The 22,070-nt window shown below is 37.0% G+C and overlaps 1 protein-coding gene across 3 annotated transcripts in view; it reads right to left on the reverse strand.

Annotated features, from left to right (window-relative positions):
- Positions 1-22,070, reverse strand: part of grik4 (glutamate receptor, ionotropic, kainate 4) — a 1,128,391-nt gene that overhangs the window by 458,800 nt on the left and 647,521 nt on the right. For all 3 annotated transcript variants that reach the window (XR_007425334.1, XM_049467192.1, XM_049467193.1), the window contains 3 exons: positions 14,095-14,256; positions 5,500-5,652; positions 1,164-1,268 (listed from right to left, as the gene is read on the reverse strand). Coding sequence is in view for 2 of the 3 variants with exons in the window: in XM_049467192.1 (XP_049323149.1) it covers positions 1,164-1,268; positions 5,500-5,652; positions 14,095-14,256 (420 nt within the window). In the remaining variant the exon portion in view is untranslated. The remainder of the gene's footprint in view (positions 1-1,163; positions 1,269-5,499; positions 5,653-14,094; positions 14,257-22,070) is intronic.

A 22,070-nucleotide genomic window follows, 5' to 3' on the forward strand; every position in this document is an offset into this window, starting at 1 on the left:
TGAGTGCCAGTAACAGGAGTGAGGAGAGAATTATTTGAACATGCAGTCTATAACCATTTCTTTTAAATAAAGACTTTCTTGAAATAAAATCAAATGAATTAGTGGACCTGCTTTTAAACATGCTTTTTAAATGTTACACCTACAAACCTTGTTAAAAATTAAGTAAAACTGCCTGAGATTGAGCAGTACATGTTTTGAATAGTTAAATATATGTGTTATTAGATTCAGAGTTAAAAATGATAAGGAAAAATACGTTTAATCTGGAATTTGGAGTTACAACAAGCAAATGCTCCCATTAAGTGAAATGGCTCATATATAAATAAATTAGATTTGATTTAATTTGATATACAACTGTGCTTGATTTTATACACCTGTCAGTCAATGAGACTGAATAAAACATTAAATTTCAATGATTTAAATGTGATTAAAGTGTGTCCCAATACTTTTGTGTCCGTACTGTGTAGCTTGAGTCCACAGGAGAGCTGCATCCATCCTCAAAGACTCCACCCATCCCCAGCATGGACTGTTCACACTTCTGCCCTCAGGCCGGAGGTACAGAAGTGTAAAATGCAAGACCACCAGGTTAAAGAACAGTTTCTTCCCCACGGCCATCAGACTCTTGAACACACCTAAGGAATGACCGTGCCTTCAGACTCTAAACACACCTCAGGTATAACCCTGGGATCAGACTCTTGAACACAACTCAGGAATAACCCTGCACTTTACTTCAACATGTTTACATTGCAGCCGTCACTTTACTGTTAATCTTTTTTTAATATATATAGTTAATGTCCATAACTGCATTATTTCGCACTTGCACTTTTTTATACATTTCTTTGCTTAAGTAACTTTTTTTTTTTTTTTATGTCTTTGACAATTAGTTTAATATTTATAACCTTATTGTATTTTTTTTGCACTTTTTCTATCTTCTATTTGGCATTCTTGGCGAAGAGCAAAGAAAGAATTTCATTGTACACTGAAACCCGTTTCTGTACTGTACATATGACAATAAACTCTTTGAATCTTGAATCTTTGAATCTTCTTCTTCCCGTTTTAGCTGAGAGTGATGGAGCAGGACGAGACCCGCTGAGCCACCGCTAGGTAAAGCGCAGCATCCTTTACCTGCAGCAGAGAGATGCAATAAGAGCAGAGAGGTCCATTACCTGCCTGAGACCGTCCCTGCTGTTCTGCATGATCCGCAGGGCGTAGTTGGAGCGCTGGCCCTTGCTGTTGAACTCGATGTGGCCCGTTAGACCTTCCAATTCTACCTATCCAGGAGAGAAGCAGAAACAGGCATGTTCAGACCCAGAGGTGGAAAGTAACTAATTACATTTACTAGGGGTGTCACGATTCTCTTAATCCTTGATTCGATTTTAGTTCCAATTTTAGGGTCATGGTTCGATTCGATTCTCGATTTTATGTTTTCTTTTTTTACAGCAGAGAGGCCTATGCCAGTTTTAGATTAGTCTATGGTCAGTCATTGGTTTAATTCATCAAATTTACAATATCTTATTTCAAAAGGTGGGCTTGATATAAGTGATGCAAAGTGATACAAGTGATCTGTAATACACCACATTAGGCACTAATGGTCAAATTTAAATAATTTAATTAAGATATTTATGTAATGCCATCTAGTGGATTTTTTTGGTAGCAGCAGTGTGCACCATTAAAACAGCAATGTGCAACATAACAAAATAAATAATAAAAAATACAGGAACAGTCATGTACAAAATAATAGAACAATTAGAGCCTTAAAAACTGAACTCTATTCTACTATAACAGTTAAACATGAAAAATATGACTTTAAGACTTTTTTGGTCCCTGAGAATGACTAGTTTTTTTCTTTAATAAAGATATATTAACTTTATCTGAGAGAAAGATGCTCCTTAAGGTACTAAAACCATCATATTTGAGGCTAGACAAAACAACTGTTATTTTTATATTTAAGTTTTATATATTTATATATTTAAGGATGAGAATGTCCACATTCTCTGGAGAAAGAGCTGCTCTTTGAGCTACAGCGTTCTGCACCATTTGCGGGAGGGATCGTCGATCCTCTTTTTAACTTCGATTCTCGAGACCATGACATAATTTTGATCGATTTCGAGGAAATATCGAAATCGTGACACCCCTAACATTTACATTACTGTAATTGAGTAGATTTCATGAGTAATTTGTCATTTTTAGATGGGTACTTTAACTCGAGTAGATTTTTAGATGGGTACTTTAACTCAAGAAGATTTTTAGATGGGTACTTTAACTCGAGTAGATTTTTAGATGGGTACTTTAACCCGAGTAGATTTTTAGATGGGTACTTTTACTCTAGTAGATTTTTAGATGGGTACTTTTACTCAAGTACATTTTTAGATGGGTACTTTTACTCAAGTAGATTTTTAGATGTACTTTTACTCGAGTAGATTTTTAGATGGGTACTTTAACTCGAGTAGATTTTTAGATGGGTACTTTTACTCAAGTAGATTTTTAGATGGGTACTTTAACTCGAGTAGATTTTTAGATGGGTATTTTAACTCGAGTAGATTTTTAGATGGGTAATTTAACTAGAGTAGATTTTTAGATGGGTACTTTAACTCGAGTAGATTTTTAGATGGGTACTTTTACTTGAGTAGATTTTTAGATGGGTACTTTTACTCGAGTAGATTTTCAGATGGGTACTTTTACTCGAGTAGATTTTTAGATGGGTACTTTAACTCGAGTAGATTTTTAGATGGGTACTTTAACTCGAGTAGATTTTTAGATGGGTACTTTAACTCGAGTAGATTTTTAGATGGGTACTTTTACTCGAGTAGATTTTTAGATGGGTACTTTTACTTGAGTAGATTTTTAGATGGGTACTTTTACTCGAGTAGATTTTCAGATGGGTACTTTTACTCGAGTAGATTTTTAGATGGGTACTTTTACTGGAGTAGATTTTTAGATGGCTACTTTTACTGGAGTAGATTTTTAGATGGGTACTTTTACTCGAGTAGATTTTTAGATGGGTACTTTTACTGGAGAAGATTTTTAGATGTGTACTTTTACTCGAGTAGATTTTTGGATGGGTACTTTTACTCGAGTAGATTTTTAGATGGGTACTTTTACTCAAGTACATTTTTAGATGGGTACTTTAACCCGAGTAGATTTTTAGTTGGGTACTTTAACTCGAGTAGATTTTTAGATGGGTACTTTTACTCAAGTACATTTTTAGATGGGTACTTTAACCCGAGTAGATTTTTAGATGGGTACTTTTACTTTTACTTGAGTAGAATTTTAGCAAAGTAAAGGTACTTTTTTCAGTACTGTTTCCAGCTCTGTTCAGACCCCAGCGGACCACGGCTCTGCTGCTTTACCCACACCAGGCTTCAGTGCTTCAGTAATTAATGGGATTGTGTTGACAGAAAAGCTCTGCTCTTCACTGTTAGCTGGAAATTGCTTAGCGATTTAGCAATAAAGAGAGCAGCGGACCCACATCTGAGCTTTCTTAGGGATGAAAGCTCTTTGAGGAAGTATAGCGCAGCACAGCGCAGGACACTCACTAATGATAAACCGATAGACCACAGTGTTTAAAGATAAAGATATCTCAGTTACTGATCCACATACACAATATACAGCTCTGGATTCAGTTTCTGAATCAGTTTCTCTGATTTTGCTATTTATAGCTATATGTTTGAGTAAAATGGTAAAATTTAACATTGTTGTTTTATTCTATAAATTACAGACAACATTTCTACCAAATTCCAAATTAAAATATTGCTATTTAGAGCATTTATTTGCAGAAAATGAGAAACGACTGAAATAACAAAAAAAAAAAATATATGAAGAGCTTTCAGACCTCAAATAATGCAAAGAAAACAAGTTCATATTCTTCTTAACTTTTATTTTTATATTTTAGGTCCTCTGTTAGTTCTTTATTTCCTTTTTATTTATTTTAATTATTTAAAAAGTTTTGTATTATCGCTTACTTTTTTTGCTTATTTTCATTAGTTTATTTTATTATTATTAATAATATTTTTATTATTACTATTATTTTAAATGTATTATTTATTTTTTATTGTACTATGTAAAAGTTAGTTTTAGCTTAATTTTACTTGTTTTTTCTTGTTGTTGTATTAATTTTATCTTCTTTTGATCTTATGTTGCCTTCAAGTCCTTTAAGTGGAAATTAGGAAACGTCATTAGGAAAATACTTTTGTTTATACTTTTGGTCTATTATCATGAAAACAGAGGTTTATTTATTTTATCTCCTCCAAAAGAATAAGATGAATAAGACATGCATTAGTTGAGTGAAATTTTTAACCCATTAGAAACGTGAATCATACTAGACTTTTAAGTCTTTTTTTCATGAATAGCTGGTGATTAATTATTGATCAATTTAAATAAATGTAATTAATGTATTGACCTCGTGTTACGGACACGCCCCCAACAAGGAAATTTGGGGTTTATCTAAAAATCTGAGTTTCCCACTGGAAATTACTGGAGTAAATGTGATATTTCTGACACTACTTAAAGGCAGCATTAAGCTCTTTATCAATTAAATCAATTAAAACGCTTTTTTTATCTTTTATTCATTAAAAAAGATAATGAATATTCATTAAAATGATAATAATAAGAGTAAAAGTAAAGTAAAATGTTAAGAATATCATTACTATCTTTTTATTTGTTTTAAATTTTAATAAATTCTTTACTTTTTATGTGTCAATCTGTTTTAATGGTCTTTTATACATTTTTTTTTCTTTTTATTTATTTATTTTATTCATCTACATTAAATATTGTTTAAAAATGAGTATTTCTTTTTATTCATTATTTATTTAATATTTTGTTCCTTATTATTTCTAATTTCTTTAAAATTAAATGTTTAAAATCCCCTTTAAACTGTAAATGCTCATTGTTAATGGGGTCAACCTTAATTTTAGCCCGAGTTAAAATAAAGGTTGATTGATTGATTTAAAAAAAAGATTAAATGTAGTTATATTTTCTTATTTATTTTCTTAGTTATTATCTTTTTATTTATTTAAAATGTTATAATTCTTTACTTTTTATGTGTCAATTTGTTTTAATGGTCTTTTATACATTTCTTTCTTTTTATATATTTATTTTATTCATCTAAATTAAATGTTGATTTAAAGATCGTTAATGGGGTCACTCTCAATGTATTTCCGAGTTAAAATAAAGGTTGATTGATTGATTTTAAAACGATTAAATGTAGTTAATTATGATATATATATATATAATTATTTTCTTTGTCATGCCAATCCCTGTATTTGTAAATGCTCGGCTACATAGAAAGCAAGGGTTGCCCTCAATGTACTTTTAATTGATTGATTGATAAACATGATAAACTGAGTTAATGATATAAAAGCCCTTGTCTGCAGGACTCGCTCAGGGCTGGAGTTTCGTCCTCTAAAACTCTACAGTATGAGCTGATGATGATTAGTGTGTGCAGTGCAGTAGAACAGGTGAGTGGCAGCGTGTGACCTTTCCCAGCATGCCCGGGTCTCTTACCATCCTCAGGTAGTTCATCAGGCTGGTCCCGTGCTCCCAGATTTTAGAGGACTTGCAGGACAGCTGGGTGGCGCCGACATTCTGGCTGCGGTTTAACTCCTGCACTGCTGCAACTACAGTGTGTACTGCATCAAACAGCAGCGCCGATGACAGCTGAGACACACACACACACACACATACAGAGCAGAGAGCAAGTGGTTAAACCCTGTCCTGGCTGAGCTGGAAGTTAATTAGATCATTAAGAAGCTTTTTATGTGCTGATTTCAGTAATTTCAGTCAAAATATTGTAAATCTAAGCTTACTGTAAAGAAACAGATTTCATTAGAGAAATCTGTGTAGATTAGCATCCACCACTCGTTTTACTTTAATGGCGTTTTCACACCTATAGTCTGAATCAGTTGATGAGTTTGTTTATTTGGAGCGTTTCTCCCTCTGTTTGGTTTGGTTTCACACAGGTTTAAACCTAAACGCACCAAAATACGCACCAATAAACCACAGAGTCCATTTGGGACCAGTTTCTTTTGATCCGCACATCCGCTCAATCGAACCACACTAAAGTTACAAACCGACCAAATAGTGCTGGTGTAAAATGCCCTTAAAGAGAAACTAAACCCTAACCCACTAAACCATAGTTTTTTCCATTAATAGCTGAAATATATTCCTTTGAAGTAATAAAACACACCAGACCTGCTTAAACATTTTAGAAACCTTTCCTAACCTTTAAAAAACGCTTTCATAACGGTTATTTCTGACTCTGCAGCGCCCTCACAAGTCCAACTGTGCTATAGGTGAGGATGACGTTAATACAGACTTTTGTTCGTATAATATGCAATTCAGCCAATCAATAATACCGACCCCGCCTCCCCCGCTCTACCCCCCATCCCAATCCTGCCCCCAGCACACACTCACTCAGCATCCTGACCCCATCCACCCCCCACCAATACAGTACTGAAACTCTGCACTACAATACACAAAGTACTGGTCCCTTCCAAATGGACCTGCACTACTGATATACTTGCACTGTCAATACACACTTTAATTTCCCAAAAACTGTGAACTTTAAGAACTTTAGCACTCATTCACTTTACCAGCCTTAAGCTATACACCAAATTTGCACTACTGTTATATACTATTTATACTGTTATTCCATCTCAATCACCATCAATATTGCACTTTTGTCTTCCGTCTAACGTATGTTTATTGTGTCTTGTTGTTTTGTACATATAGTGTCTCCCACTTTTTATATTATATATCTATTTCTTTATTACTTATATTTATATATCTATTCCTCCCCCACACTACTGCACCTTGTTTTTGTCTCATGTATGTCTATTGTGTCCCTGCTGTATTGTACTCATAGTGTCTCCCATTCTCCTTTATTATATCTATTATCTGTACTTGCTGTAAAATTGGGAAGGAGAGTAACGTAATTTCAATTCTCTGTATGTCCTGTACATATGCAGTACTGACAATAAAACTACTTGACTTGCGATTGGCAGAACTGACCAAAAATAGGGGACCACAGATTAACACTGACCATTTCAATCACTTCTAACTGTGCCATGCTAAAGTGCAGGTAAGGGACTTCTCCTCTACACCTCGTCCTATTACCACACTGATGCTAACATGGAGAGAAACCAGTTAGCACTGCATTATAACATCACACTACAACTACGTCTGGGGGGGTTAGTTTGAGCCAAGGTTTAAAAGCACATGGCTGGATGGACAGACTCTAAAGTGGAAACACTCTCCTTTGCCAACATGCTGTTCTGTAACTCAGGGAGGTGAAACCTAACCCCGATCACATTTTTCACACTATAAGCTGCACTTAAAATCCTTTAATTTTACCAAAAATCACCAGAGCTCCTTATAATCCGGTGCTCCTTATGTATGAACTCTACCAGTCAGGTATTAAGGAGCAGTAAAGCCACTCTGAACACTGAAGTACAGAGTTACACAGGAGTTTCAGTGAAGTTCTCCAGCACCGAGACTGGAGATCGGAACAGTATTAGCATTAGCCGCTAACCGTGCTAAGCATTACCTTTTTCGGCGTTTAGAGGTGAGTTTATCGGACTGTATCCTGTTCGCTTACCCTGGTAAAACAAGCTACGTGGAATGAACCACTAGCTAATAGCATCCTCGCATTTACAAGCTCTAACCGTGGCTAGTGGTTAGCCGCTAATGCTAATGCTGCTGCACCCAGTCTTAGTGGAAATATGGAAATCTTAACTTACTGTAAATAAAGAAAAGCACAAAGCACTTTACTCACCCAAATACACAGTTTTTTAGGAGACAAATCTGTGTAGATTAACATCCAGCGCTCGTTTGACTTTAAAATATATATATATTTTTTTGAATTACAGTTTTGTTTACTTATCTTAGCTTTACTTTAGTTACCTCACTACAACCCCCCTGCATTACCACCTGCTGAATTAGAAGAAAAAACATGGAGGCACCCCTGTTCCTTACTAGTGCTGCATAATGCCCCTTATAATATGGTGTGCATTATAGTGCAAAAAATACAGTATACTAAAACTTTATGTAAATGTTAAAAGAAAAAGTTACTTGTTATTAATTATATTAGTTTATTTTTTTATTATATCAAAGGCAAACTTGGAAGTACAACTCAAGTATACTTCAGCAAACGCCAATGTTCAACTGATAACTTGAATAAAAGTCTATTTTATAAAAGAAGTTCTGCTCTGGTGCCATAATTACGCAACAACAGACCTGCCTACAGTTCAACCAGTTCAGTTCATGATCTTTTATGACTGAAAACTCCAGCAATACTGCTTGATCCCGCAGCAGCTGAACAGAGTCTTAAACAAATATCAATAGTGCTGTTTACTGTCTCAGCTCAAAATAATAAAAGTTCTGAGTTTTCCTGCAGTGTGAAAATTTACTCAGTGTGATTTACTCCACCAAGCAAACATTTATTCATTTTCTTTTTTAGATACTAGAATCAGAAAGATAATTTTAAGATAATATGATAAAAAATGTAAACAGACTCCAGTAGATTTACAGTAGTTAAAGGGTGCTTTACTGCTTCATGGTTAATTGTCAAAAAAATTGTTGTTTTTTGGTTTTAGCTCAATATAAAACCTTTTTTGTGGAATATAACAGCTCTGCTAGAGAAATTACTATGGGCAGCTTAAGCTCACCAGATTATAGGGTGCATTATGTGACACTAGTAAGGAACAGGGGTGTCGCCATTGTAATTCTTTAAAAAAAAGTCAAATGAGCACTGGATGTTAATCTACATATATTTCTCTCCTGAAAACTGTTTATTTTGGATGAGTTTATTTACAGAAAGCTTAGATTTCCAGATTTACACTAAGGCTGGGTGCAGCAGCATTAGCATTGTGGCTTAACGCTAGCACTAGCCGTGGTTAGCGCTAGTGAATGCCACCTGACAGTGCTACACTGAGGAACTCTGAGTGTTCCAGTAAGCCAGGGTGATATTAGATAGCGTTTTATCTTAGCTAGCTAATATCTTGTTTTAACAGGGTAAAGACGCAGACTAAAAAAACAATATAATCGCCTCTAAATGGTGAAAGAGCTAGTGCTCAGTGTGGTTAGTGGGCAATGCTAATGCTGCTCCAGCATTGCTAGCCAGGGTTGAACTGCACGTTTCAACAGGGAAAGTATGATGTCCTTGTTTTAAAGTAATAATTTTGCTCCTGCATATTTTAGAGCATCGGTTTTAGACATAAATAGTGACATATTTTAGCATTATTATGAGAGGGAGTGCTATAACGTGTAATATTGGCACTGCAGCAAGAGGATTAGGATTGAGAAATACTGCTGTAGTAAGGTATACTCCACCTGTAAATTCTGTCAGTTTTTCAGACAGGGATTAAACCTGGTCTTGGACTACAAACATTTTGAATTGATATTTTTCATGGAAATAAAATTATAGTCTATAGCTATTCCTGTGTAGGAAACTGACCCATAATGTTAGTTTTTATTCCAGTAGAGTACTGTATTCTCAGTGTACATCTTTTTGTTGTCTGGCCGTTGCCTTGTTGTTGTTGTGGTGTTTGGATTAGGGATTTGTTGACCCCTGCTTACAGTAATGGCTGTTTTTGCAGATTAGTGCTGGATTTTCTCTAATACAGCTACTTAGCACATGTATCCTGCCTCAGCTTCCTCTCCCCTCTTACAATATTTAGGCTTTTCTTACAGGATTTTTACTAATACCGCAGTTTTACATCAAACTACCAGTAAATGGCATATTCCACTGAAAGGAAATTACATGCATAAATGTGCACACAAAATAACTTTAAAATACATTTTATTATTAAGCATTGTGTCTTGTACACTGACCTAATTGTAAAAGTAAGACATGTTATCCAAAAAATAAATAAAAACTACTTAAAACCACTGAAAAAATAGCATTTGTTACCTGTCCCCTACTCTCTAACTACAAACTTTACCATGCAATATATTTTTATACAATTAAAATCCTTGAAAGATGTATTTTATTTGCATTGTTGTGTGACTCCAAATATTAAAATACACATTATAGTTGTGTCCCACTCAGGTTTCACTCAGTCCTGTTACCGCAACACATTACCCTGATCATCTGAAACAGCTGGAACATTCTACAACAGGAAGTGACATCAGCTGGTTCTGGTTCTAAAGATCATAGGAAGACTTAAGATCATTAAGTTCCCTCATTAGTTTTCTGTACATTTGATCTTATTGTAACGATGACTGAAGAGCTCTCTCAACACTCACAACTCAGTCCTGTTACCTAAATTCATTCTTACATCTTATTGGTTTATTTTTTAAATACACATTTTGGGGAAATCACTAGAATGTGCTCAGTGTGCTCATGCTATTAGCAGTAACATGAATGAATTCCAGTAACAGGAGTGAGATCCAGTAACAACAAAGATTGCCTTTAACAGGAGTGAGTGCCAGTAACAGGAGTGAGTAAAGCTCTCTGGTTTATTGATTTATTAATGTGAATATTAGTTTATGTAAACCACTTTTTTTCCCAATTCTGTTTGATTCATCATTTATCCTTTTGTTTAATAAACTGCATGATAATAAATTTGCCAAATTTCAGGTTTGGGTCTTCTTGATAAGATAAAAATGGCTTCACTTTGTTTAAAAATATATAATGTACACCGAATTTCTCCAGCACCAAGGCTGGAGCATTAGCATTAGTGGCTAACCAGTCCAGCAGTGCTAGCCAGGGTTAGGAGCAGGCTACAGGTTGATAATACATCTGGACGGGAAAATAGCGGTTAGCGGTTTATGCTAATGATGTTCCAGTCTCGGTGCTGGAGAACTAAACTGAAACTTTATAAGTTTCACTGATTATAAGGAGCTTTGATTATTTTTGGGAAAATTTAAAGGATTATAAGTGCAGCTTATAGTCCAATAAATACGGTAAATCAGCATTAGTTATAAAGCAGAGAGCATCTCTCTGGTCACTGACAGGCCGGGGTAGAGGAGGACTATAGAAGTGACAGAGTGTGAGGTTGCTGCTCTGAGCAGGAGGAGGGCATTAGTGCTGTGTAGTGAGATACAGGTCTCCTGGTTAATCTCTGCGCTGGCCCAGCTGCTTAACCCTGCGCTGATAAATGAAAGAGCCCAAGTCCAGGGCTTAACTGTGCTCTACTGTTTCCACCACTGAGGAGACGTTCCAGCACAGTCTCACCGTCACAGTGCATTTAAAACAGCCGGGAATATCCAGGCCAGCGCAGTGCAACAGCTCTGAGTGTCAATTCTTATATCTAATTTTAGTTTATTTTTAAAATACAAATTTTGGAAATATCACTAGAATGTGGATGTTATTAGTATAGCTGCCATGTAGCTATTTTTCATGTTTTTGCTAATTCTATGCTAAAAACGCCTTCCTTTTACTTTCATTCATGATACTTATAACATAAAGAGTAACAGGACTGAGTTCCAGTAACAGGAGTGAGTTACAGCACAGCCTCAACGTTGCAATGCATTTCAAATCCAGGCCATCGTAGTGCAAAAGTTCAGAGTGTCACTTCTTAGATCTTATTTTAAGTTTATTTTTAAAATACAAATTTTGAGGGAAAACACTAGAATGTGCTCAGTGTCCTCATGCTATTAGCATAGCCGCCATTTAGCTTTTCTTCATGTTCATGTTTTCCTATTCTTTGCTAAAAACTCAGTCCAGTTATTTAAAACATCAAGAGTAACAGGAGTGAGTTCCAGCACAGCCTCAACGTCGAATATCCAAGAATATCCAGGCCGGCGTAGTGCAACAGTTTTGAGTGTTAATTCTTAGATCTAATTAGCTAATTATATGCTAAAAACTCATTCCTGTTACTTTTAATCCTGTTACTCATAACATAAAGAGTAACAGGAGTGAGTGCCAGCAACAGAAGTGAGTCTTTCACTGTTGCAATGCATTTTAAACAGGCTGGAATATCCAGGCCCGCGTAGTGCAACAGTTCCGAGTGTTAATTCTTAGATCTAATTAGCTAATTCTATGCTAAAAACTCATACCTTTTACTTTCAGTCCTGTTACTTTCTGTTATTGGGAGTTTCAGTAACAGGAGTGAGTTCCAGCACAGCCTCAACGTCGAATATCCAAGAATATCCAGGCCGGCGTAGTGCAACAGTTCCGAGTCTCATGTTTTTGCTAATTCTATGCTAACAAATCAGTCCTGTTACTCCTGTTAAAGAGTAACAGGAGTGAGTGCCAGTAACACGACTGAGTTTTTCACTGTTGCAATGCATTTTAAACAGGCTAGAATATCCAGATCGGCGTGGTGCAACAGTTTGGAGATTCACTGTAGGGTGAGGGATGCTCTTTTCCTCTGGTGTTTCTGCTGCACTACTAAACTAAAGCTTTTAATGATTTATTAAAGATAAGGTTTAATTAGAAGGGGGAACACGACTCGAGAAACCCAGACGGCTTCTTTAAAAAAACGGAAGCTGTGGATTTTTCTAAAAAAAAAGAAAAGAAAAGAAATAAGAATAAAATCCACCTCGAGGCTTTAATTAGAATATAAAAACAGCGTAAGGGCTTCTAATGAACGGTAACTTTTCTCTGCTTCTGCGAGATCAGACAACATGAAACAAAGACCACCTATGCATTTTTCATTAGCTTTTAAGCTTTCCATTTTGCATGACTTGAAGGAGTTTGAGCGCTGCGCGAGAGCAGGGAGAGAGTACAGATGTTGGCGTGTGCACGCCGGCGAATGCGTCTGTGTTTGTGTGTGATAAATTATAAAAGCCCAGTTCCTCAGTGCTGGGGTTAGGAAGAGTGCTAGTCATGGAGAATGGGCAAACATCTTCCCTCACACCCTCTGCTCCAATAGAAATACAAATATGAAACGATGATACGCTGCCTAAACTAAGAAGCGTACAGTAGTGAGAGCCATGCAGAGATGAGTTTTTATTAATATAAGATCTTATTAAGTTCAATTTTAAGCATTAATAAACTCATACAGGTTGCATTACATAAGACACAGCTCTTGCACCATTTTAAAAGTCAAATTTAATGCTTATTAAGACCTTAATAAATATAATTTAACACCCAAATATGTAGTGATAATTTATTTTGTATACAATATTGGTAACACTTTATTTTAAGGAACACAAATTAGGCACGTATTAATGTCTTATTATTATTTGCTTAATAAAGCCTTAATTAGACATTTGTAAATTATTTATTCACTATTTATTAAGCTTTATTCTGTGTTATAAGTGTTATTGGTGCTTAATTAGGGGTTTATTATGTGTAAATGATTAATAATGGCTGTATTATTTCTTATAAAGCACAATACACAGTTATGTTACATCTAACAGAAAATAAAACCGCTTAAATTCAATAGAGAATATATTTGCTAAAATGTGTTTTCATTTTTGACATTCAACTTCTGTACATAAGAAGTCAAACACAGTTCTTTTTAGTGTGTAATTAGTGATGAACAGAAGCTCACTTTAGAATATGGTGCACTTCTTAGTCTATTAGTGGTTATTAACCCCTTATTAACTCTTAATAAACTCCAGCACAGCCATAACCTTACCAAACTCACACAGACAAACTGCAGCCAATTCTACACTAATAACATGTAGAATTAGCTAATAATTAATGCTTAATAATCTAATCTGCTTAACAGGATGCTAACATAACTGTTTATTGTGCACTATAAGAACTAAAATAGACATTATTAATCATTTACACATAACAGACCACTAATTAAGCACCAATAACATTTATAACGCAGAATAAAGCCTAATAATAAGTAGTGAATAAATCATTTACAAATGTCTAATTAAGGCTTACAGTGTGAAAAAATATGGTATGTGACTATGTTAGCTAGCTTAACGCATCACTCTCTGTTTTATTCTAAGCTATTTCTGCAATTCCATAAGAAAAATTCACACTCTAAACTTGACTCCAGCTCATTGTTTAACTGGTCAGGAGACAGTTAGCCAGATCATTGCCTGTTTTGTAGTCCTTCTAGGATCCAAGCTGTCTCCATCAATCAAACGTATCTATAATATTTAGTCTTGTTTGACTCTCATCTAATCTTATTTATTTACTCTGGCTGTTGTGTTCTAACTTCCCATGATTGCTGTTAAAGAAATACATACCGGTGTCCCTGCGAAAGGGGCGTGGTCACAGTTCTCCTGCCAGGAGCGGTTGAGGCTAAGAAGAAAGTCCTGGAAGAAGGGGTGTGTCCTGTTGAAGACAGAGAAGCCAACGATGTTCACCCGCTGATCAGCTACATCATCCAGTCTAAGCAGAGAGAACTCCTGTAGAAACAGAGAGGCAAGATTCGGGTTTAGTTAAAACTGGGGCTGCGCAATATATCGATTAAACATCGTCATCGCGATACTTGCTTTCACAGTGCATTTTGCCTTAATATTGGTCAAATAACATAATATAATATAATATTTTGGTAAAGATGGTGGTTATAGTGTGTTTTATACCATAACTTTGCTGTTTGAACTACACTTGATCCGACATAATTTATCATAACATTATCAAACTAAAGACTGAGTCGTACTTGTCTGTAGTTTATGGAATAAAACAACAATGTTCATTTTACTCAAACATAAACCTATAAATAGCAAAATCAGATAAACTGATTCAGAAACGGAGGTGCTCTCTTAATTTTTTACAGAGCTGTATATATATATATATATATATATATATATATATATATATATATATATATATATATAGTTGAAAATTCCAATACCATGCAGCCCTAGTTAAAACTGTAAAATTTAAGTTAAACCTGACCAATCCATTATGATCACATCTCTAGGGGTGTATAAAAAAGGGTTCAGAAATACTCTGTGTTATCCTAACCTAATTTGCTACCCCATAAGAAAAATACACACTCTAAACTTGGCTCAAGCAAAGTGTTTACCTATTTAGAAAACAATTAGCCAACTCAAAACCTGTTTTGTAGTCCTTCTGGGATCCAAGCTGTCTCCATCTATTAATTGTATCTATAATGTATCTATAATGAGACTGACATAATGAGAACTTACTGTGATCTATACCTATTTCCAGGTCTTTTCACAGTGTTGAAATATAAACAGCATTTGGGCCAATCAGGGCCAAGATCCTGATAGAGGTTGACCCATTTGGTACTTTTAGGTCAGACTTTTTTGTGTTGACATTTTAAGCATCAATCCCATGACAAATATATCAAAAATATAGCAGGGGAAATAAACTGTACTACATAGAAAGTTCTATATATGATCAGCCCTGGTAAAAATGCTGCAGTGTACAATCTCTAATAATCCCTAATAATGATCAACATTATTGTACAGTTATTTATTTGCTTATGTAGATATTTTGCTAACTGAGATATTAAAAAATACAAGAATTTATTAATAATGCACTTCAAATATCTCCATATATCCAGGATTAAAGTATAATACATGTAGATATATAATGGGACATGAGAACAGTGAGAATTTTTCTTTTGATAAAAACAGTAAAAAAATTATCGTTGGAGATGTTATTGTGTTTGAAACAATATGGCACACCCGTAGTAACTAGTAAATATACCAATATGCCAAAAGTCATGGGAGAGCAGTATGTAAACTGATCATGAAATGTTAAGTTCAGGGGATGGCTTGGGAATGCCCTCACGTGTATAGTAAGGAATGAACACAGGCCAACATGCTCATGGCAAGGCAAAGTTAATTTATTAGTTTGAAGGACGCCTGAATGAGGGTCACCCTCAATGTTTTTCCCGAGTGAAAATAAAGGTTAATTGATTGAGTGTATATAACTAAATAAATATATAACTATATATAACTATATATAACTATAACTAAATAAAGTGTTAAACGAAGGGTAAAATGTTTTGCAAATTAAATATGCAAGGGATGAATGTATACTTCCATACTAATTAGGAATGGCAAATCATTACTGGTATTAAATAAAAGCTTTAATAAATAAAAAAAACTCTTTTGGAGATTATTTTAAAAATAAAGTGCAAAAAACAAGTTAAGGACCATTCAACAATATATACAGCAGAACTGTTGTAAATTGTGGGTCAACAAGCAAGTTTCTACTGTTTTAAGCAAGAAAAAAGTCCAGCAAAATTCGTTTTCGGTGTCCTCAGAGTAGGAAAAACTTAAAAATGAGCAGAACTAGACTAAATAACTGATTCCCAAAGGACAAACTATTTCAGATACCATCACACCATCCACTCAGTAAACTCTACCTACAGTAACTCACATCTCCAGATGGTCGGCCACCAAAAAACAGTAAAAAATAGTAAAAAACAGTAAACAAATAGTAAAAAACAGTAAAAAAAAAAGAAAGAAAAAGAGGCCTAAGGGAACAGTTCTTCGCATTATTTGAGGTCTGAAAGATCTGAATCTTTTTTTTGTTATTTCAGACATTTCTCTCAGCTCAACGCCTGTTTTGTAGTCCTTCTGGGATCCAAGCTGCCTCCATTTATCAAACGTATCTATAATGTATCTACAAAGAGACTGACAAAATGAGAATTTACTGTGATCTATAGCTATTTTCAAGATCCTGATAGAGTTTGACCCCTTTGGTACTTTTAGGTCATGTGTTTTTTGTCGTGACATTTTAAGCATCAATCCCATGATAAATATATCAAATATATAGCAGAGGAAATAAACTGTACTACAGAAAGCAGTGGTAAAAATGTAGCTGTGTACAGGTAAATTCTTTTTCAGTGTCCTCAGAGTAGGAAAAACTTAAAAATGAGCAGAACATGTTTCCTCCAGGACCAGATCTAGACTAAATAACTGATTCCCAAACGACAAACTATTTCAGATACCATCACACCATCCACTCTGTAAACTCTACCTACAGTAACTCACATCTCCAGATGGTCGGGCCACCAAAAAACAGTAAAAAAAATAAAAAGAGGCCTGAGGGAAGAGTGTATTGAGCGATGAGAAAGTGATGTCCGGTCTGCTGTCGACTCGCATCCTCAACACAGGGGATAGATATCTCAGCGGAAGGTTAATAGAGATGTCCCTGCAGTCCTGAGGCCGACACTATTACAGCCCACCCATCTGACACCATCACCGGCTGGAGACGCTGATGACAAGTTATAAACCCCGGCTCACGCTGCAGATACATCATACCCACAAGTACAGAGAGCGGGGGATGAGGCAGGAGGAGAGGAGGAAGAAGATTGAAGGAAAAATAAAGTATTTCCTACACTTCCTCTGACTTTTATTTTACTGCAGACAAAATAAACCCAGTATATGTGTCATGTTCTGTCTGGTCAAAGTCGTTTTATATGCTAACACACCTTTCTTTCTTCCTACCTTTCGAACTTCCTTCCGAATTTCCTTCTTTACAAACTTCCTTCCTTCTGAAAACTTCCTGCCTCCTGAACTTCCTTCTAAACTGCCTTACTTCCTTTCGAACTTTCTGCCTTCCTTCCAAACTTCCTTCTGTCTGTACCTCCTTCCTTCTGAACTTCCTGCTTTCCTACATTCTGAACTTCCTGACTTCCGAACTTTCTGCGTTTCTTCCTTCCTTACTTTCTGCCTTCCTATCTTCCTTCAGAACTTCCTTCCTTTGAAACTTTCTGCCTTCCTTCCTTCCTAACATGCTGCCTTCATTCCTTCTATCTGAACTTTCTGTCTTCCTTCCAAATCTTTCTGCCTTCCTTCTGAACGTCCTGACTTCAGAACATTATGCCTTCCTACTTCCTAACTTCCTGCCTTCCCTCCTTCTGAACTTTGTGCCTTCTGAAATTCCTTCCTTCTGAAAATAGGCCTTCCTTCTTTCCAAACTTTCTGCCTGTCAAACTTTCTGCCTTCCTTCCTTACGAACTTCCTTACAAACTTGCTGCCTTCCTTCCTTCTGAACTTCGTGCCTTATGAACTTCCTACCTTCTGTCCTTCCAAATTTCCTGCCTTCCTTTTGAACTTTCTGCCTTCCTTGCTTCTGAAATTCCTGCTTTCATTCCTTCTGAACTTCCTTCCTTTCGAATTTCTGCCTTCCATCCTTTTTTCCTTCCTTCCTTCTGAACATCATTTTTCACTGCCAGGCGGCATAAGCTAGTGCTAGCAGTTAGCTGCTAACGCTAATGCTGCTGCACCCAGCCTTAGTGGAAATCTGTAAATCTGAGCTTACTGTAAATAAACAGAGGTGCTTTTTAAAGAGTTTTCAGAAGAGAAACCGGTGTAGATTAACTGCTTTAAAGTTCTTTACCTGCTAAATTAGAGGGAAAATGTGGCGACACCCATGTTCCTTACTAGTGTCGCATAATGTAATATAAAATCTGCACAAATTATAATGGAAAATAGACCAGAAAATAGATGTTCATTGACAGTGAGACTCATAATTCAAAGCGCTTTATAGTCTGAAAAATGCGTTAATGGATCTTGAACTGAAGAAAATTTTCAAAATAGAGAAAAGCAAGTAACTTAGAAAGAGAGACAGAAAGAGAAAGAGTGAAAAAGAGAGAGAGAGAGAGAGAGAGAGAGAGAGAGAGAGGGACAGCGGCACTGGTGTGAATCTCCACAGAGAGGCAGCGAGACACACTGAGGCAAATCCCTGGTCTTAGATTCGGTAGCATGGAGCAAGTCTGGAGGAGCCCAGATCAAAGCAGCAACACTGCAGCCCTCTCATTACCAACACAAAGCCACACACACACACACACACACACTGCGCAGGATGAAAGAGTGCACTGAGAGAGGAGAGGAACGAGGGAGGGAGGCACTGTGGGAGAAAAAGAGAGGAAGAATATACTGCAGAGACACAGAGAGAGAGAGAGAGAGAGAGAGAGAGAAGACTCCAGGGAGATAGAGTGTGAGAGTAAGAGAGAGAGCCCTAGCTGAATTCCTCTCTCTCTTTCTCTCTCTCTCTTTCTTTTTCTCTCTCTCTCCTCATTCCCTCACTCCATCCAGCCCCTCTGCTCTTTGTTTAGAGGTGACACCTCCTCTCCGTGTCTCTCCAGGACAGCCATCTCCACGTTTGATTTCAACAAAGGCCCGTCTGCCACTCCTGATGACAAGCAATTTACACTCAGAGCGAGTTTTACGGCGGCGGCGCTGGAGCCGTGGTGTTATCTCTGTGTGCGCTGCAGGTAAATGCAGCCGCCGCTTTGTGTTTCAGGGCTGTTTTGTTCGGCGCTGGAACGCTTTCTAGGAATTCTGCCAGAGTCGTGTTTGTTAACCCCGGTCCTGCAGTAGATAACTCTAACATTAGGCAGAATTCCTGGATCAAACCTCATACCTGATCCAATTAACTACTGTAGGGTGGGGCATTTCACCAGAATTAGTGATGGGCCTATGCACTGTTTTAGTTTTGATCCAATACAAAATTTCGATATATTATACATCAGCTGCCAGAGCCCCGAGAGAGTACAGTTGTTATTGCTCTCTCTCTGGGTGGGTACAGTACAGTAGATGGCTGCGTCTGTGAGCTGATGTATCAGAACCGATTCGCTGCGCTTTCCTCCGAGCGTTAGCGCTGTGATGCTACTCAACAATGCTTCAGCTATCAGCAACAGTTCAAAAAGAGGCGGAGTCTGATTTTCATGTGTAATAGAGGAGTACTAATGAGTGGGTTAGGTAATTGGCCGTGTAAATTGGGGAAAATGGGATAGAAATTAGAAATAAAATAATATATATGATATCTGTCCATCTCAAGTGAAACTGCACTCAGAGAACTCATTATTCCACTCTGTATTAGAGAACTATTTGAGATAATGCCAGGCTTAAAGGCTATTTCACCAATCTTTACTGACTATAGAAAGTTTCAAAAAGCTGCAGATTTATCCCAGAAAAACATGGGAAAGATGGGCGTGCTGCAGGTACAGATCAGAGCTTGTGGAAGATGAAGGTGAAGCTAAATGCTAAGGACATTTCACACAAAACGACGATAAATAACAGAATGTAAAGCGTAATTACAGTAATTACATTACCTGAACGTAGCTTTCAAAGACTGGACTCAAAAGCTACAATCGCAACTGTGGTAATTATACATCTCATTAACATGTAATTATCCTGCTATATTAGCAGGTGAGTGCTGTAATGTACAGGTTATTTATGACACGTACGGAGTTAAACGGTGAGGACTGTGGAGTGTGTATTCCCATGAGGCATGTGGAATACAGATGTATATGTGTAGTCAAATGCATTCTGGGTAGCATGTGGGTTAAGTGGGGTCCCAGTGCACATGCACACCTTATTGATTAGCATACGAGAGAGAGAGAGAGAGAGAGAGAGGTTGACCCTTATCACACTCTCACTCTCTCTATAGTGCTCTCCCAATCCTATAGGGAATATTTCTGTAATTACTCCCGCAGTACAACTTAATATATTATCACCAGAGGATTCTGGGTAAGCGAGCTGGTCTTAATGCATGGCTCTCATGGGTGAAATTCAACACACAGAATGGACGGTCACCAATTAACAGGATACAGTATAAAATTTTATTGCTTTTTTTTTTTAGAGCATTTCTATTGGTCCTTTTTATAAGGGAACATTTGCATTATGTCAAAACTCACTTTTGTCACTGTTATAAAGCTTTAGTAGCCTTAGAAATTAAAGCACAATAAACAACAATGTTCGGTACCACTTTAAAATAAGACTACCCTTATAAAGAGTTTATAAGTGGTTTATAAATTAGATTATTCACTATTATTGATTATGTTGTAAATGCCTTAAAATCGATTGATAAGCAGTTACAACCCATCAGTTAAAAGGTAACAGGGATCCGTTGTCTGCTTAGTCATTTCATTCAACATAGTTCTTTAATTTATAGTAAATTATAGTTTATAGTGAATTAAACACACTTACATATACATTAGTATGACAGGTTTAATGCTGATTGATGGAATTGTGTTGTATTGTATTGTGTTGTATTGTCTGTCTGCACTTTTGTACTGTTGCACTATTGTTCTGTCTACACTGTGTTTATGTGCACCATGGTCCCTGGAGGAACGTTGTTTCGTTTCACTGTGTACTCTGTATATAGCTGAAATGACAATAAAAACCACTTTGACTTTGAAAACACAGAGAAACTGAGTCGTTCGTCGTAAGTGTTGCTGAACTATTTCCAACACTGCAACTTCCCGAGCCAACGCAGTGATGCCCCTGCAATGTATGATACTTTTCACACTGTTCTCCAGAATTTTGTTTAACACCGTGTACAGAAACATTCTTCTGACTGGCACCGCATGCCAACGCTAAGCATGCAGACGGGCAAACTTGTTCTCGGTCCTCTACACACTCCACACACTCCAGTCTGGAACACACGCCTGTACCCAGAGCACGGGCTGATCGGCTGCAGGAAAAAAACAGTGTGAGGATGAAAAGTATGGGAGACAGGAGGACCCAGGGGAGCCGGAACGGGCCCTGATCTCTGGCAGGATGGCAGGCAAAAGAGAGAGGGAGAGAGAGAGAGAGAGAGAGAGAGAGGGAGAAAGAGAGAGAGAGAGAGAGAGAGAGAGAGAAGATGGTGAGATACTGACAGGTTGGCGATGAGCCCCCTGACACAGCCTGTCACCTACAGATCAGTCAGAGCACCAGGAGCTGGGCCAGAATAATGCCTGAATGCTGGCACACACACACACACACACACACACACACACATCGCTCACACCCACCCACATGCATGCATATTGTTTGTTTGTTGTGACGCAGCCAAAGCAGGCATGGAATAATGAGATCCCCCGAGAACACACTGATCCCTCATACAACAGAACAGAAGGGTGCCTACACACACACACACACACACACACACACACACACATACCCACACATTTATTACTGCATGTCTGCATGTGAGAGGTCATACCCACACACACACACCCTTTTATTTCTATACTGCTATACAGTACTGTGCAAAAGTTTTAGGCACCAAAGCAAAGAATAATCTATTCCAATATCTCCAATACTTCCGATCAGGGGTCTTAAACCCGCGCCCGCGGGCTAATTGCGGTCCGGAAGAACGATATTTTGTGGCCCGCTACTTGAAATCAAATTTTAGTGTCAGTGCAGCCCTCCCACAAGAAAGACACACCCTCTCCCCGTCAACCAGAACAACACATCCCATTCATTTCAGTGGGTAGAGCCGCTGCATGCCGCGGTTCATGCTG

Source organism: Astyanax mexicanus, chromosome 18, assembly GCF_023375975.1.
Source record: "Astyanax mexicanus isolate ESR-SI-001 chromosome 18, AstMex3_surface, whole genome shotgun sequence".
Lineage (NCBI taxonomy): Eukaryota > Metazoa > Chordata > Actinopteri > Characiformes > Acestrorhamphidae > Astyanax > Astyanax mexicanus.